The 15119-nt window shown below is 46.9% G+C and overlaps 1 protein-coding gene across 1 annotated transcript in view; it reads left to right on the top strand.

The window, feature by feature from the left end:
• Positions 1-15119, top strand: part of LOC147611509 (dynein-1-alpha heavy chain, flagellar inner arm I1 complex-like) — a 247334-nt gene that overhangs the window by 149388 nt on the left and 82827 nt on the right. Inside the window, exons 31-34 of the mRNA XM_086784911.1 lie at positions 4617-4796; positions 5116-5258; positions 5426-5630; positions 9731-9982. Of these exons, the coding sequence (XP_086641037.1) occupies positions 4617-4796; positions 5116-5258; positions 5426-5630; positions 9731-9982 (780 nt within the window). The remainder of the gene's footprint in view (positions 1-4616; positions 4797-5115; positions 5259-5425; positions 5631-9730; positions 9983-15119) is intronic.

Below are 15119 nucleotides of genomic sequence, written 5' to 3'. Positions count from 1 at the left end.
GGTCTTCCTCAACAGGGTCAAAATAGCTGGCGTAATATCTTCCTCGAGCCCAATGGCAAAGGGCTGCCCTTCAAAACCTCCGAGGCTGCGTCCTCAGAATCAAAATCCACTTGGAAGAAACCTCTTCCAAGAAACCTGACATCTCGAAAGTGTAGAGCGAGGTCGGAGGGCAGAGCCGCCAAGACCCAATCCCGAGCCTGGAGACGGGACGGGTGAGATCCAAAGGTTCTGGCAATGAGAGTCGTTTTGGAGTCTTTCTCTATTTCGGCGTAGAGGACCACGAGCTCGGCTTCAAAAAATACAATGGTTCGCCCAGCCGAGGGAGAATGATTAGCCATGATGCTAATCGAGGAAAAAGGCCGACTTGAACCCGGATGGGGAGCAATCCGAACCAAGGGGAAGAGGAAGGCATTGAGGCGGAGGAAAGGAAAGGAGGGTGGAAAAGGGAAAAGCAAAAAGGAAAGGGAAGCAAGGGGGAAAGGCTGGACACAAAGGCGAAGAAGGGCGAGGGAAGGGCAGCACAACAGGGTTGCGCAGAGGGAAGAGAAGGGCGGGCAGGGGGGCAAGGGCGAACAGAGGGGAAGGAAAGGCATATCTTGCAAAAGCTTATGTGTGAATAAAGAAGTTCCTACAGGGGCCAGACGTTCTGGCTCAGTGCGGTGGTATTGTATTCTTTATGGTTCTTTCGTTGTGTTATCATACTCTTTTTGGTATTTGAAGTGTTGGTCTATATTATCATTCCGGGTCTTCCTCAGCTTGTGACAACATGGTATATAGCTAGGCTACCAGGGGTGTGCAAGACCTCATGGCCATGGAGCTGCAAGGTGGGTGGTTCGGCCTAGTGGTATGGGATGCTAGGTTGGGGCCATTGGTCCTAAGCAGGCTTGAGGCAATCAAGCCTCAAGCTCGGTGTGAGTACAGAGGACTCTTCAGTTGTTGGTCAATTGCTAGGCTAGCAATCTATCACGGTCATGCAATACGTACGGCATCGGATCTATGAGAACTCATTAGGGTTTCGGTTCCAAGTCAAATAATCCTTGGGTTTGGTCTGTGGAGACTTTACAATGGGGAGAATAGAGGAGGATTGCCTAGCATGGAGGCCAAATTTCCAGTCAAAAAAAATGGAAAGGCTCACTAAACTTTCAAGTAAGGTCTTTCTGTGCATGTGGGAAAAGACGGACAGGATAAGGAGGCGCAAAAGGAGGCGCAAAAGGAGAGGGGCACAAGGAAGAGGCATGTGCTTAATAGCAAGAAAGGGTGGGCAAGATAAGGTGGTGCAAAGAGTCCGGGCAGGACTAATGAGCAGCAGAGAAGGGAGGTGGTGAAAGGGTGGGACTAAGGGGCACAGGCTGAATGGGCAGGCAAGAAGGGCCAAAAACAAAGAAAATGCCTGGAAGGAAAACAAAAATTTGGGGGGAGGAAGGCAGGAAGGAGGGAAACCAGCAGCAGAGCGGGGGGCAAGGGTAGGCAGGCAACAAAGGGATGATTTGCCATGGAGTCACCCTCATCCATAGAAAGAAGATCCAATTGCCTCTTCAAGTAGGCAACTATTGCCTCGTTGCGTACCTGATACATTGCTTCCAATGTGTCCCATGCAAGCTTCGATGTCTTGCAAGAATGAATGTGTGGAATAATAGTCCTTTTCACTGAAAGGGCTATCAATGACATGGCCTGTGCATCTCTAGAGTCTCATCTCTTCTGCTCTTGTGTGGGAGCAGGTTCTACATCAAGAGCTCTTTGAGCACCTCCCCTTTGAGGCGTGGCTGGCTGTATGATAAGTGGGCGTGTGTCATCACCACACACGATGCCCCAAAGCCCTTTGGCTACCAGCAAATTACGGATCATGAAACTCCAGAGGGAGTAGTTAGATCCATCCAGCTTGTCCTCCTGGGTGAGCACACCAAATACATCTGTAGCATTATGTGCCATGTCAACAAAAATATACCTGCAAGCAAACCAAGCACCAATGTGCACTGCCAGGCAACCAAATGTCCTGTTCAAATGTATGCCTGCAAACCAAAGCAAGTGTAAACCTGCACCAAATTGTGCAATTACACACAATGGGTATACATACGCGACAAATCACAGCTGTAATGCCCAATTACATGTTCCAATCTGAAAATCCCCAATTTTTATGCACTCCAATTGCTTCAATGTGTATCTAATTGGCCAATTTTCACAAAAGCCCCAAATTTCTGCAGCTGAAAGAGGTTCAATTTGCTGATTTTGACCTCAATTTTGAAAACCCCCAAATGCAGGCAAAGCAACATGCCCAATTTTTTCAATTTGTCCTGAAATTGAGAAATCCCCCAAATTGCACCTACAATTTTCCTTTGAATCTGACTTGCACAGAAGTGTCTGCAAAATCTGCATATGACCTACACTAGAATGGCTGCAAAATCTGTATTTGTATTTGGAAGAAATGTGCAGGAAGAATACCTTTGGGGGCAGCACGTGTGAAGCAAGTGCTAGGCGGGAGCACACAGGCAAAGAGAGCTGACGGGCCAGCAGGCTGGCCAAGGCGTGCAGAGAGTGAGGATGGGCGTTGGAGGGAGTCGTTGCAACTGGGCAGGTGTCGACGAGGGCGCACATAGCGGACAGGTGTAAGCGGCGCGTCGAGAGTGGTCAGGCCAGGAGGCACACGCTGGGCACTGGGCAGGCGTCGGGCCAATCAGAGGCGGGCGCTGGGCGCGAAGAGCGGTAGGCGAGCACCAGGACCCGCCGGCGGGCTGCAATCGTGAGGAGGGACGGCGGGGCGTCTATAGTAGGCCGGAATGGAGCCTCGCATGGAGTCGACGGCCGAAAGGGAGCAGCGAGACGACCAGTCAGTTGGAGCGGAGTGGCGTCGTCGACTCTGGTCGGCCGGAACGGAACGGCAAGGGCGGGTGCAACGGAGCGGAGAGGGCGGCCAGAACAGAAAACCGTCGGACGAAGAGTCGACGGCCGGAAGGCAGCGCTGACGTATGGTCGGCAACCGGAACGCGGAGCGGGTGCGGTGCTAAGGGCACTAACACCGCCGGCTGGACAAGGCGGTGCCGCCCGTGGGGCGGCACCGCCTTGTCCAGCCGGCGGCGTTAGTGCCCACTAGTGGGGAGCCCACCACCACCGCCCGCCCGCGGGGCGGTGGTGGTGGGCTCCCCACTAGTGCCGCCGGTTTCTAGTGCCCGGATGGTGGAGCAGCGACGGAACCCGACGAACGGAAGCAGACAGTCCGGCGACGGAAAAACGCAAGCGACGGAAATTCACAGTCTGTCGACGGAAATTCGCAGGTTTTCTTCCAGCAGCAGAATTTCAGGGCCAGCTCCCAGCTCTGATACCAATTGTTGGATGTGGGACTCACACACTCACACACACAAACCTGCACATTAGGGTTAGGTGCAGGGTAGAGAAGCTCACACACAGAAATGAGAGAGAGAGAGAGAGAGCCAAAAGTGTGGTATCCACAAAATGCAAGTCAACCCTTGCATGTGTGCCACATCCATATAATATAGAAGTACAAAATATTATATGTTGGAGTGTCCTTTCACACTTGATGTCCAAGGGGGAAAACCACATGGGAAAAAGTGCCCTTGGTTAAGCCTTGTTCACACATAGCACTACCATAAGTGAGCATATGCCTACACTTTTTGGGGGAGGTTGTGGCACTCATACAGGAAACGAAGCTTTCCTCTTTTATTTGGCTTTCTCTACATGGTGGACTTGCCACCAACCAATGGAGGTCGGTCATTGGCACTAGCCCAGCTTGTTCGAGATGTGCAGGAGCTTCAGAGACAGTTTACCATTGCTTATGGGAGTGTAGGGAGGCATAGAGGATCTGGACCGCAATAGCACCCCTCTTTGGAAGGATGAGGAGAGATGCCTACATTTGTTTTGGTGTTGTTTGCTTGACACAGTCGGGCTTGAAGGGAACGACAAACATATGATCATGCGGGTTACCTAGAGAGTGGGTCGGTGGTGTCTTCTTCAGGATATGCTAGAGTGAGGCTATCTACTTCCAGCACATAGGTTGGACACTACATGGGAGATTATTGCTAGCATCACAGTGTGGCACATCTAGAAGGCTAGAGTGAGGCTATCTACTTCCAGCACATAGGTTGGACACTACATGGGAGATTATTGCTAGCATCACAGTGTGGCACATCTAGAAGGCTAAATGCAGTAAGGCCATGGAGGGAACTTTGTTTTATGATACCCAGTGCATTTGGAGGATCTAGGGTGATATTATCCACACACTCGTGGCCACTTGGGCCAGGATTCAAGGATCTTCAAGGGCTGCGGAGAGAAAACGTCACCAATTTATGAGAGAATGGGATCATGGCATCTTTTTCACTCAATCTCGTATGGGAACTTGCTTGCAGCACAAGGCACCCAATTGGTTGAGATTTGCCCCTTGCTTGGTCTGAAATATCCCTTTTTGTAATTTTTTTCCATACTTAATAGAATTCTCTTTTCCGCAAAAAGAAAAAAAAAAGAATCAACTTTTCGAAATAGATCATATCCATAAACACCTAGTAATCATCTATTTGTGAATTTTTGGAATATGTGTTTGTTTCATGCACTAGGTGAAAAAACTAAACTCAAGATACAACGTTCTTAATAACGTGTGCTCATAACAGGTTGGAAGGCCAGTTCTTTTTGTTGGAGAAAGTGGGACTGCTAAATCTGTTGCAATTCAAAAATATTTGGGAGGTCTGCCTGCTACAGAAAATCTCATCCTGAGTATAAACTTTAGCAGCCGCACTACATCAATGGATGTTCAACTCACAATTGAGGATTCTATTGAGAAAAGAACTAAGGTGGGTGAACAAAATTTGTTCATCTATCCACTTTTACTGCAACCTTATGCCCCGTGATCCTTTTCTTGATAATCATCAAGTTGTAGATTACATAAAATCCTTGATTTTGAAGGCTACCCCTTTTATTATAAGTAAAAAATTACAAATTTTCTTTTTAATGCAATGGTCTTCATGAGTAGGTGTAGAGGAAAATGGCATCCTCAGTGTGATAGTCTATGTAAGCAAGTAGGTTGCTAACTAAATTTGAGGTTGTAAGCAAGTAGGTTGTTAACTAAATTTGACACTTTGTTTACACAACACTATTATAATGACTTTGAAGGATGTGTATGGGCCTCCTCTTGGGAGACAAATGATAGTGTTCATTGATGACTTGAATATGCCCAAAGTTGATACCTATGGTACACAGCAACCAATCGCATTTCTGAAACTGCTTATTGAACGTGGAGGATTTTATGGTAGAGGGTAAGGAAACTCTCTCTAATGTTTATGTAACATTTATAGATTTGTTACTCGGGAAAATATGCTTGAAGCTTACTGTAAAAGGGAAACACATCAATAGTGAGAAACCATGCTAGTCTACTATTACTAAACCACTTTACCTATTTCCTTTGCTTTTTTTTTCTTCTCAGAAAAGAACTCAATTGGAAGAACATAAAAGATGTCAAGTTTGTAAGTGCCATGGGGAGACCAGGCGGTGCGAGAAACAATGTGGATCCACGATTTATTTCACTTTTTTGTACATTTGAGATCCAGTTTCCAGCAGCTACATCACTATTCCATATTTACAGCTCAATTTTAGAGGCCCATGTGCAGAATCTAGCAGCAGAAGTAAAGGTATTCTCACAATTTGATAGTTTTTCCTTCTCCCATTAATGTGCAATAAGTAGTTTTGGAGAGGGCTGATTGGGGATATCATACAGCTGGCTAGTCTCTCGTATGACAGTCTGTGATGGGTGTGAGCGGCCTCTTTTTTTCAAGGATCGGCCAGGCATCTGAGTTTTCCGCATTCATTAAAGCATGCCTAATTCCTCTTTGCATCTCACAAAAAACGCTCACTACTTCCTATGGGTAAGGCGGCAAAGGATCTCTGTATTTTGCATGCAGAGATCCTAGCACAAACCCTTTCCTAAAAGAGGTAAAGCCGCCTGGCTTTGCACTCATAACCATACCTCCGTTCTAAGATTGTAAACTGGGGTTTGGCTGTACATCAAATGTATGAGGAAAACTGGCTTATGTGGAATCATGAGAGAAAGAAAGAAAGAAAGTTGTATTAATTCAAAAGGCCAAAATGACCTATGAGACCAAAAGGTTACATCATATCCATGAGGTACATCATCTTGGGTACGAAATAGTAATAAAGAAAGATAACAAAAATCTAGAACTATAAAATCTAATCTAGGTACATGAGCAGAGAGCTCTTATATCACCCTAATACATCCCTCATGGGCCGCTGTGACATGGTGCTCAAGGTAGTAAAACTGAGCCGGCACGAGGTCGTCTTGCGATGGGCCTGGATCCTCCTATGGTGGCGTGGTCGTGGCCGTGGGCGAGGGCCATGGGGTGTGGGGCATCGAGCTCTGCATAACTCAATGTCTTTGTTGAGTGTCACACCTCTCGGCTGAGCTCTTGCACTAGCCTGTGGTCTGGGTATGGTGGGTGGATCGGCCCTCGGAGTGCTGGTATGGAAGAAGTCGGTGAGAGCTCTCTGTGCTGGTCCTCAAGCAAGTAAAGCTGATCTGGATCTCACTAAGGACTCCCTATGTCTGCGGAGCTCTAGAAGAAAAAGTCTCAGGCATCTCTGATCCGGCAAGTCCATGATCATGGAAAGTGGTCGAAACCCAGCTCGGAAGAGGCAGTGGAACTTTCCCGAATCTCATAGTATATAGGGCATCGGCATATGTAATGATCCTCTGTCTCAGGCTCTACATGACAAAGCTGGCATATCCTGTCCTTTGGTGCGGCCACCCTGGGCCCATATCTGGCAATCTCCACTCTCAGCTTGTGGGACAAGGTGCAGATTTGGCCGATTGCACATCTCACCCCAACAGATAGATGTGTGTCCATGTAGCGTGGGCAGATGATGAAACCATCCTCAGTCAAGCATAGGAGGGGTGTGTGTGTGTGTGTGTGTGTGGGTGTGCAAGAGCAGCATCCTTACCATGGAGGGATCTTTCACTGCCACAGAGCTTAAGAATGCATTGTTTCACCTTAGCAGACATAAGTCTCCTGGTTGGGATGGCCTTACGGTGGAATTCTATATTGTCTTTTGGGATGACTTGAAAGAAGTCCTATTACAGATGATCAATGCAGCCTGGCAGGCAAACCAGATGCCACACTCATGGAAACATGGCATAGTAAAACTAGTGCCTAAAAAACATCTCTGTGATCATCTGTCGGATTGGAGGCCCATTACTTTGATGCCAGTAGTTTATAAGCTTATTGCAAAGATGATGGTGCACCGGCTGCATACGATATTGGATGTGGGTCTTCATCCTTATCAATATGGATTTATCCCGCGTAGACAAATCCATGATAACATTTCCAATGCCTTGACAGCAATTGAATATACTAAGTACTCCCATCAAGATGTACTTATTTTGCAAGTGGATATTGCTAAGGCATTTGATACTGTTCACTGGGACTTCATCTCTCAAATTATGTTCAAACTTGGTTTTGGTCCCAAGATGGCAAATGCAGTATTTTGGCTCTACTCTGGATCTACCTCTCAGTGTATTTTGGGAAACCATCTCTCCCGCTCATGGACATTGGGTAGATCAGTACGACAGGGCTGCCCCCTTAGTGCTTTGCTATATGCCATTGTCACCCATCCCCTTCTAAAGTATCTTGATCATCTGACACATACAGGGCAGATGAAAGGGCTCACAATCCCTGGGGCATCATCCTTTTTGGCTCAAGCATATGCTGATGATTCCTTTTTCATGCCACAGAATTCACCCCAGGAAGTACATATGCTAATGACCACGCTTTCATTGTTTGGCTTGGCAGCTGGTCTGAATATTAATTTTGACAAATCTAAATTACTTCCTCTCAAACAATGTGATTGGCATTCTCTCCTTTGGCCTGGGCAAGTGGTGAATTCAAAAGATGCAGTCAGGCATTTGGGATATCCAATAGGATGGCATATTACTAGGAAGCAGCAGCTCAAATGGGTCTTACAAAGACTGCAACATAAATTGGATTTCTGGAAGATATCTACCTGGCCGCTTCATGTCAGGCTCAGAATAGTGCAGTCTATTGTAATGTCATATGTGCAATTTTATTTGCCATTGTTACATTGGTCCTCTCGGGATATTTCAGCCTTTATGTCACAAGCCATGGAAATACTCTGGAGAACAAAAGCGGCAGTGAAAGCATTAAGACTGATGAAGATGGAATTGTTGTGCTCCCCAAGGATGCATGGTGGTCTAAATATTCTAAATGTGCGGTATCATGTCCTTGCAAGGAAAATCACTATGCTGCATACTTTTTTCCGCCAACAACAGCCATGGACATGTATGCTTGCATCTATGTGTGTTAATATGAGGACTTCTGCTTATGGCCAATGGACTACTGATCCCTGGGAGGTTGTCATTGGGAGATTTGCAGGAAAGATACCAGGCTGCCCTTTCTCTACTGCTTTGATTTTGGACTGGAAACAGCTACTTTCAAAAGTTAAATGGGCTCCTAATAATTGCTCGGGGACAAATTCCATGAGACAGGAAAGTATTCCTTGGAGTGCCATCTTTGACACTCCACTTGCCTTACAGGAACCGATCCGAGCATACAACCTCTCTAAATTGGGAATTCGGTATATACAAGATGTGGTGGATGATCAGGGATATGTTTTATCTTTTCCCCAGGCTATGGCTTCCTATCCTTTGGGAATGCATCGCAGGACCATATGGAAGAAAATTGCTGATTTATTATTTCCTTTTCTACCAGTTCCTCCTATGGCTCCTATGGATCGGCTTATGGATTGGCAGCTGCTTTCCTCCACTACAGGCACTCATCCTGTTCCTCTCCCCGCTCTAACCTCCATTAAAGCCTATCATTTACTTCAGCCTGCTCCATGGATCCAGCAATATGGCAATTCTTTATGGCATATAAGGAAACCCCTTTCATGGTGGAGGAAGAATATTCGAATGATATGGAAAAGTAAAATGCCTTTGAAACAAAGACTTTTCCTCTGGAGATGTTTGACAGGTACATTGTCAGTGGGGGTTACACTTGCAAGACGCCATATTGCATCATCCACCTGTCTAAGATGTATGGCTCTTTCAGAGACAATTCCTCATTTGCTTTGGCATTGTCCTTGTTCTAGGATCCTCCTCAGGCGTATTTCTGATTATCTTTGCCTTCGCTTCCCAACTCATAGATTTGGGAAACATTTCTGGCTCTTTGGCAGACATCTCAGAACTTTGTCCCAATACTCACTTTTTCTATTTTGGGTGAGATATTGGGCCCTATGGACCATCTGGAGTGAACACAATTTTGCATATTTGGGAAGGCACAATCTCCAATCATATGAATCTTTCCGAGCCTCATTGCGACAGTCTGTATATGCTGCTTGCCTTGAGGGTGACATGGATGCATCTTGTATTCAGCTTTTCTTCGAGTGCTTTTGATCTTTGGATATTCTCCACTCTGGAGAATATGATTATGTAAACTTTCTTGTGTGCTTCCATTAGGCTCTCCTTTGGAGTCTAATGTCTTGTATATTGACTTCATGAAAATATAACAATTACTGGTTTTACTAAAAAAAAAGTGTGTGGGTGTGCAAGAGAGAGAGAGAGAGAGAGAGAGGGGGCAGAGAAGGAGGAGGAGAAGGAGGGAGTCTGCCGACAACACACGTTTTTTTCAATTTTCAATCAAACCAATCACATAGTCCCTTTTGTTAGTTAAAAGAAGTCTAGTTGATAGTCTGTTTTATGCAGGATGTTTGTGGAAGCATTACAGAGATGACACTTGAGCTATATGACTTCTTAGTTGAAAGACTTCCTCCAACTCCCGCAAAATTCCATTACATCTTTAATTTGCGAGATTTAAGCCGTGTTTATGAAGGCTTGTCACTCTCAACAGCAGATATGGTTAAGACATCAGCACAAATGCTTCGATTATGGAGAAATGAGTGCCTCAGAATTTTCCATGACCGACTAATCTCGCAAACAGATAAGGAGATTGTACAGGTTTTCCCCATTAACTCAGTCAAGATATTCAATTTTTCAAATGGCATTATCTTTTACAAAAAAATGCGACTTTTCTGTAATTTATATGGGGAGCACATGGAGCCAACCTTTTGTGAACATGATTTCAGAAACAAATACTGGATCTCCTGAGACAAAAGCATGGCAACGATTTGATCTATGTGGGTAAAGATCCTATAATATATGGTGACCTCCGTAATACTCTGAACATAGCTGAGGCCAGACTCTATGAAGATCTGGGTGGATATACTGCAATAAAACCTCTGTTTGAAGAGATTCTTGACGAATACAACCTGACTAACAAGAGAATGAATTTAGTGATGTTTGATGATGCACTGGAGCATGTAACTAGGATTCATAGAATCATGCGCCTAGATCAGGTAAAGCCAATACTGCATGGCAATAACTTTAAAATAAAACACAATAATCCATTTTGATCGTTAAATTGAAAATAACAAGGTATTTGAAACCTGCAAACTCAGCGAAGTAGCAATAGCCTTGTTCAAATCTAGATCAGAACATCCCTTGGACCTTGCTTGTGTGCAAGCTTTCAATGCACCATTACAGTAATCCCAGCATGGAGTGGCAATTTTTTAGGCATTGAAAACTAAGAGTCCTCGCATTGCAGGCCAATAAGGAAGGGAACAGCAAGAGAGCATGGAGATTCCCCCCTGCATGCCCGTCACACCCCTCTCCTTTCCCTCTACAGCCCCTCCACCTAGCCTTCTTCACCCTTGCGCTCTGCTGCCGCTGTCATCCTCGCCACCCTGCCATACCCGCCTTTTTCTCTCAATTGCCCACCTTGGGGCATCTTTGCCGACTGTCCCTTGCTCTTGCTTTCCACCTTCGTCTTCCCTTAGGCATTCTCTATGCTTCCAGACCTATGGACATGCCCCATAGTGTGCACATGACACCTCATGTCCACACTATGGGAACTATCACCTCTCCTGGTAAGGGATTGATGTCGACACCAAGGGCCAATAGGTTGGATGTGAGAGGCTAGGGACTTTGGTCCGCGCCAATCTCCTGATTATGGTATTCCAGTTGGCCTGGATACGTAATGTCTACACTCGGACTACAAGATAAATGAAAGGAAGGTTGTAAACAGATTCTTATATGCATGGCATACTTGCATGCCTAGAACTATTTCGCATGAAATGTTGACTGCAAGATCTGTGTGTCTAGTTTACAGGCAAGGGATGCCCTCTCATGAACCATGCACGTGAATCTATATTCTGACCTTGCTTGTGGGCTGCAAACAGGTGGAGGGTGTGATTCTAAATTATTTGTTTATGTTTGCTATAATTATAGCTCACTTTATGCTACAGTGGCCGGGATCAGGAGGGCTGACATGCTTCCCACATGGGGGTCATACACGGACCGGAGGCACGGTGGTAGACTACATTATGGGGTCTTTGGAGGCATCATAGCTTGTCACCTCATTCTCCATTCCACCTCGTTCTATTGGGGCAGATCATACATACTTGGCATTTTCACTAGCCGGATCACCAGTATCACCAGCCCCCCACGTACCGACGCCACACACTACCATCTACTTCACACATGACATGGCAGACATATACACTGGCAGAGTAGAGGATGGGCTCCTACTCATGGATCCCGTGGCACCTATGGATACCATTACAGCCCAGCTGGCATCACTCCTACACACGGTTGCATTACAGAGCTTTCCACATCGTGTACACTCAGGAGAGCCTGCGAGACCTGGGATTATGCCCCAGAACAGATGGTATGATGACGAGTGCAGAGCCCTATACTCACGACTCCGCATACAGAGAGCCTTGGGAGCCATCACTGAGCAGGAGTCGAGGAGAGAGATGAGGAGACTTACTCGCCGCAAAAGGCGGGCCTTCGCAGAGATACAGGAGCTAGAGATCTTTCATTTCTTCATGAGTAGAGATAGCCCTGTCTCATGGCGGCACTTCAGAGAGCCCCGGACCCCGACACCTATTGCAGACCCACAGACATGGCACACATATGCAGAGGGTCTATACCATGCCCCACAGCAGCCACCTATACCTCAGCCACAGGAGCCCCGACCTACCACAGCTAGCGGTAGCACAGGATCCAGAGGCAAGATACATGTGGATCAGCTTACAGCTCTCACAAGACAGGGTTATATACATAGCTCTATGTTACTTTTCTCCATCAGGATCCTCCTATGTCATTACAGAGGACATGCCACAGGAGGAGGAGACAGGAGCCTCGCCATACACTTGTCTGTCAGAGGAGATTATGCATTATTCTACACTAGGGGAAGTATTTCTTACGGGCGACTTCAATGCCCACACACAGAGCATACAGTGTGAGGTGTATGACTATGATGACATGGAGATCCTCCACCCTGTGGATCCAGAGGAGATAGGGGCTAGTCGGGCATGAGAGGACACTGGACCAGACAGAGGACATTATGGGGACCACTTACTAGAGTTGGGAGCCAGGCATCGTCTCGTTATTTATAACGGTACATTTCATTGAAGTATGGTGGGACAACTTATACGTGAGTTTAGGCATCAACATTTCATTAAAGTGTAGGCGGACATGTAATAAGTGAGTTTGGGCACTTAGTGGATGGTGGTCAAACAGGCTCTCACAAATCCAGCACCCTTTTTATTAAAAGAGCGTGGACAGCTTAATGGGCACCCTCTCCCATACGTGGAGAGTAGTGGCGTTTGCTGAGGTGGCCCAATGGCTACCTTCTCTTAGTATGGATATATTGCTGATCGCTTGCCTCCATAGCTGCTACAGATAGAAGTGATTCTTCTCTCTCTCTCTCTCTCTCTCTCTCTCTCTCTCTCTACCACACACTACCATCTACTTCACACATGACCTGGCAGACATATACACTAGCAGAGTAGAGGATGGGCTCCTACTCATGGATCCCCTGGCACCTATGGATACCATTACAGCCCAGCTGGCATCACTCCTACACACAGCTGCATTACAGAGCTTCCCACATCGTGTACACTCAGGAGAGCCTACGAGACCTGGGACTATGCCCCAGAACAAATGGTATGATGACGAGTGCAGAGCCCTATACTCACGGCTCCGCATACAGAGAGCCTTGGGAGCCATCAAAGAGCAGGAGTCGAGGAGAGAGATGAGGAGACTTACTCGCCACAAAAGGCGGGCCTTCGCAGAGATACAGGAGCTAGAGATCTTTCATTTCTTCATGAGTAGAGATAGCCCTGTCTCATGGCAGCACTTCAAAGAGCCCCGGACCCCGACACCTATTGCAGACCCACAGACATGGCACACATATGCAAAGGGCCTATACCATGCCCCACAGCAGCCACCTATACCTCAGCCACAGGAGCCTCGACCTACCACAGCTAGCTTTTTTACCCACTCGATGGTACAGGAAGCTATCCGCCACCTACAGCATGGACGGGCCGCCGACCATATGGGCCTGCAGGGTGAGCATCTCATATATGCAGTAGATTCTTTAGCTCCTTTTCTTACACACCTGTTTAACAGGGCACTAGCAGAGGGTTTGCCTGCGTAGTGGACGATGCACACCATTGTGCCGATTCACAAAACAGGGGATATGCTCGATCCGAGCAACTACAGGACGGTTATGGTTGGCCACGTGCTGGCCAAACTCTATGGTGCAGTGCTGGAGCAAGAGCTTAGCTTATATGCTGAGCGAGCAGGTTTACGCTCATCAGGGCAGGCAGGCTTTAGGAGAGCTTTCTCTACCACTGACCATGTATTCACTTTGAGATGTATGATTGATCAGGCCAGAGTGAGGAAGAGAAAGCTCTATTGCTGCTTTGTAGATTTCCGCAAGGCATTTGACACAGTACCACGAGAGAGGCTCTTTCAGCGCCCGCAGTCTCTTGGCATACCAGCAGATATGACATGGGGCATCTATGCATTATATGAGCAGGTTTTTGGGCGAGTCAGATGTCCAAGAGGTATGTCCGAGACTATTGCTAGCACCATTGGTGTGAAGCAAGGATGCCCACTTTCCCCCACGCTATTTGGGTTATACATTGATGAGGTGGCTGACTTCATTACACGGGGAGGCGGAGATGGAGTTGATTTAGCATGTACCTCAGTACATATTATGCTCTATGCTGATGATATTGTATTAGTGTCTGAGTCTCCAGGTGGTCTACAACAGCATCTACATGCACTCGATGATTTCTGCACACAGAGGGGTCTTACTGTGAACCTTGGGAAAACCAAGGTTATGGTCTTTCATACATCGAGACAGGGCAGGAGTCAGCTGACATTCACTCTCGCAGGATGCCAGGTGGAGGTGGTGACATCATACGTGTACCTAGGGGTTGCCTTCTCTGCAGCAGCCACACGCTTCACCATGGGTTCAGCAGCCAGAGCTAGATTGACACGGGGATATGCAGCATTGGCTATGCTAGAGAGACAGTGCCACCGGGCGCATTTTCAGGAGCCCCGGACGAAGGGGTGGCTATTTGACACATTAGTCACACCGGCATTGAAGTATGGAGCAGCGGTATGGGCGCCAGGCCTTGCTACCCATTGGTGGACACAGATAGAGAGACCACAGGCCCTCATGATGGCACGCATGATACGCAGCAAACCGTTAGTATCTCATGACATTATCCGAGCAGAGTTTGCTGCACCTCCTATGATGGTAGAGGCCATATTTCAGACTATATGCCTGCTAGACAGATTCAGAGAGATGCCACAGGACAGATTGTCATACAGAGCTTTTGAGGCATCTAGACAGCTGGCTGAGGCAGGAGCTAGAGGATCATGGTATGCACAGGTCACACATTGGTTCTCACAGCATGGCCTTGACATGGATCATCTACCACCATTCCAGTATGACAGGGATGCACCACATATCCGTCTCTCTCATAGTGAGAGGAACAGTGTATTGAGACAGGATCTATGGCAGCTCTATACACAAGAGACATGGATATCGCCTACACAGCCTCTTCCACCGAAGATGCTATACTACAGAGATCACTTCATGAGTATCACTGATGATGGATTTATAGAGAGGCCTAGATACATGGAGGGCTTTTTACCACACGGCTCCCGAGTGGCTATTGGTCAACTCAGAGTTTCATCACACCGATTGGAGATTGAGACTGGCAGAGCAGCATGG

The sequence above is a fragment of the Cibotium barometz genome, chromosome 47 (genome assembly GCF_041138505.1).
Source record: "Cibotium barometz isolate CiBa-2024 chromosome 47, ASM4113850v1, whole genome shotgun sequence".
Taxonomy (NCBI): Eukaryota; Viridiplantae; Streptophyta; class Polypodiopsida; order Cyatheales; family Cibotiaceae; genus Cibotium; species Cibotium barometz.
The sequence above is the reverse complement of the archived record's forward strand: the minus strand, read 5'-3'. Positions and strand labels throughout refer to the sequence as shown.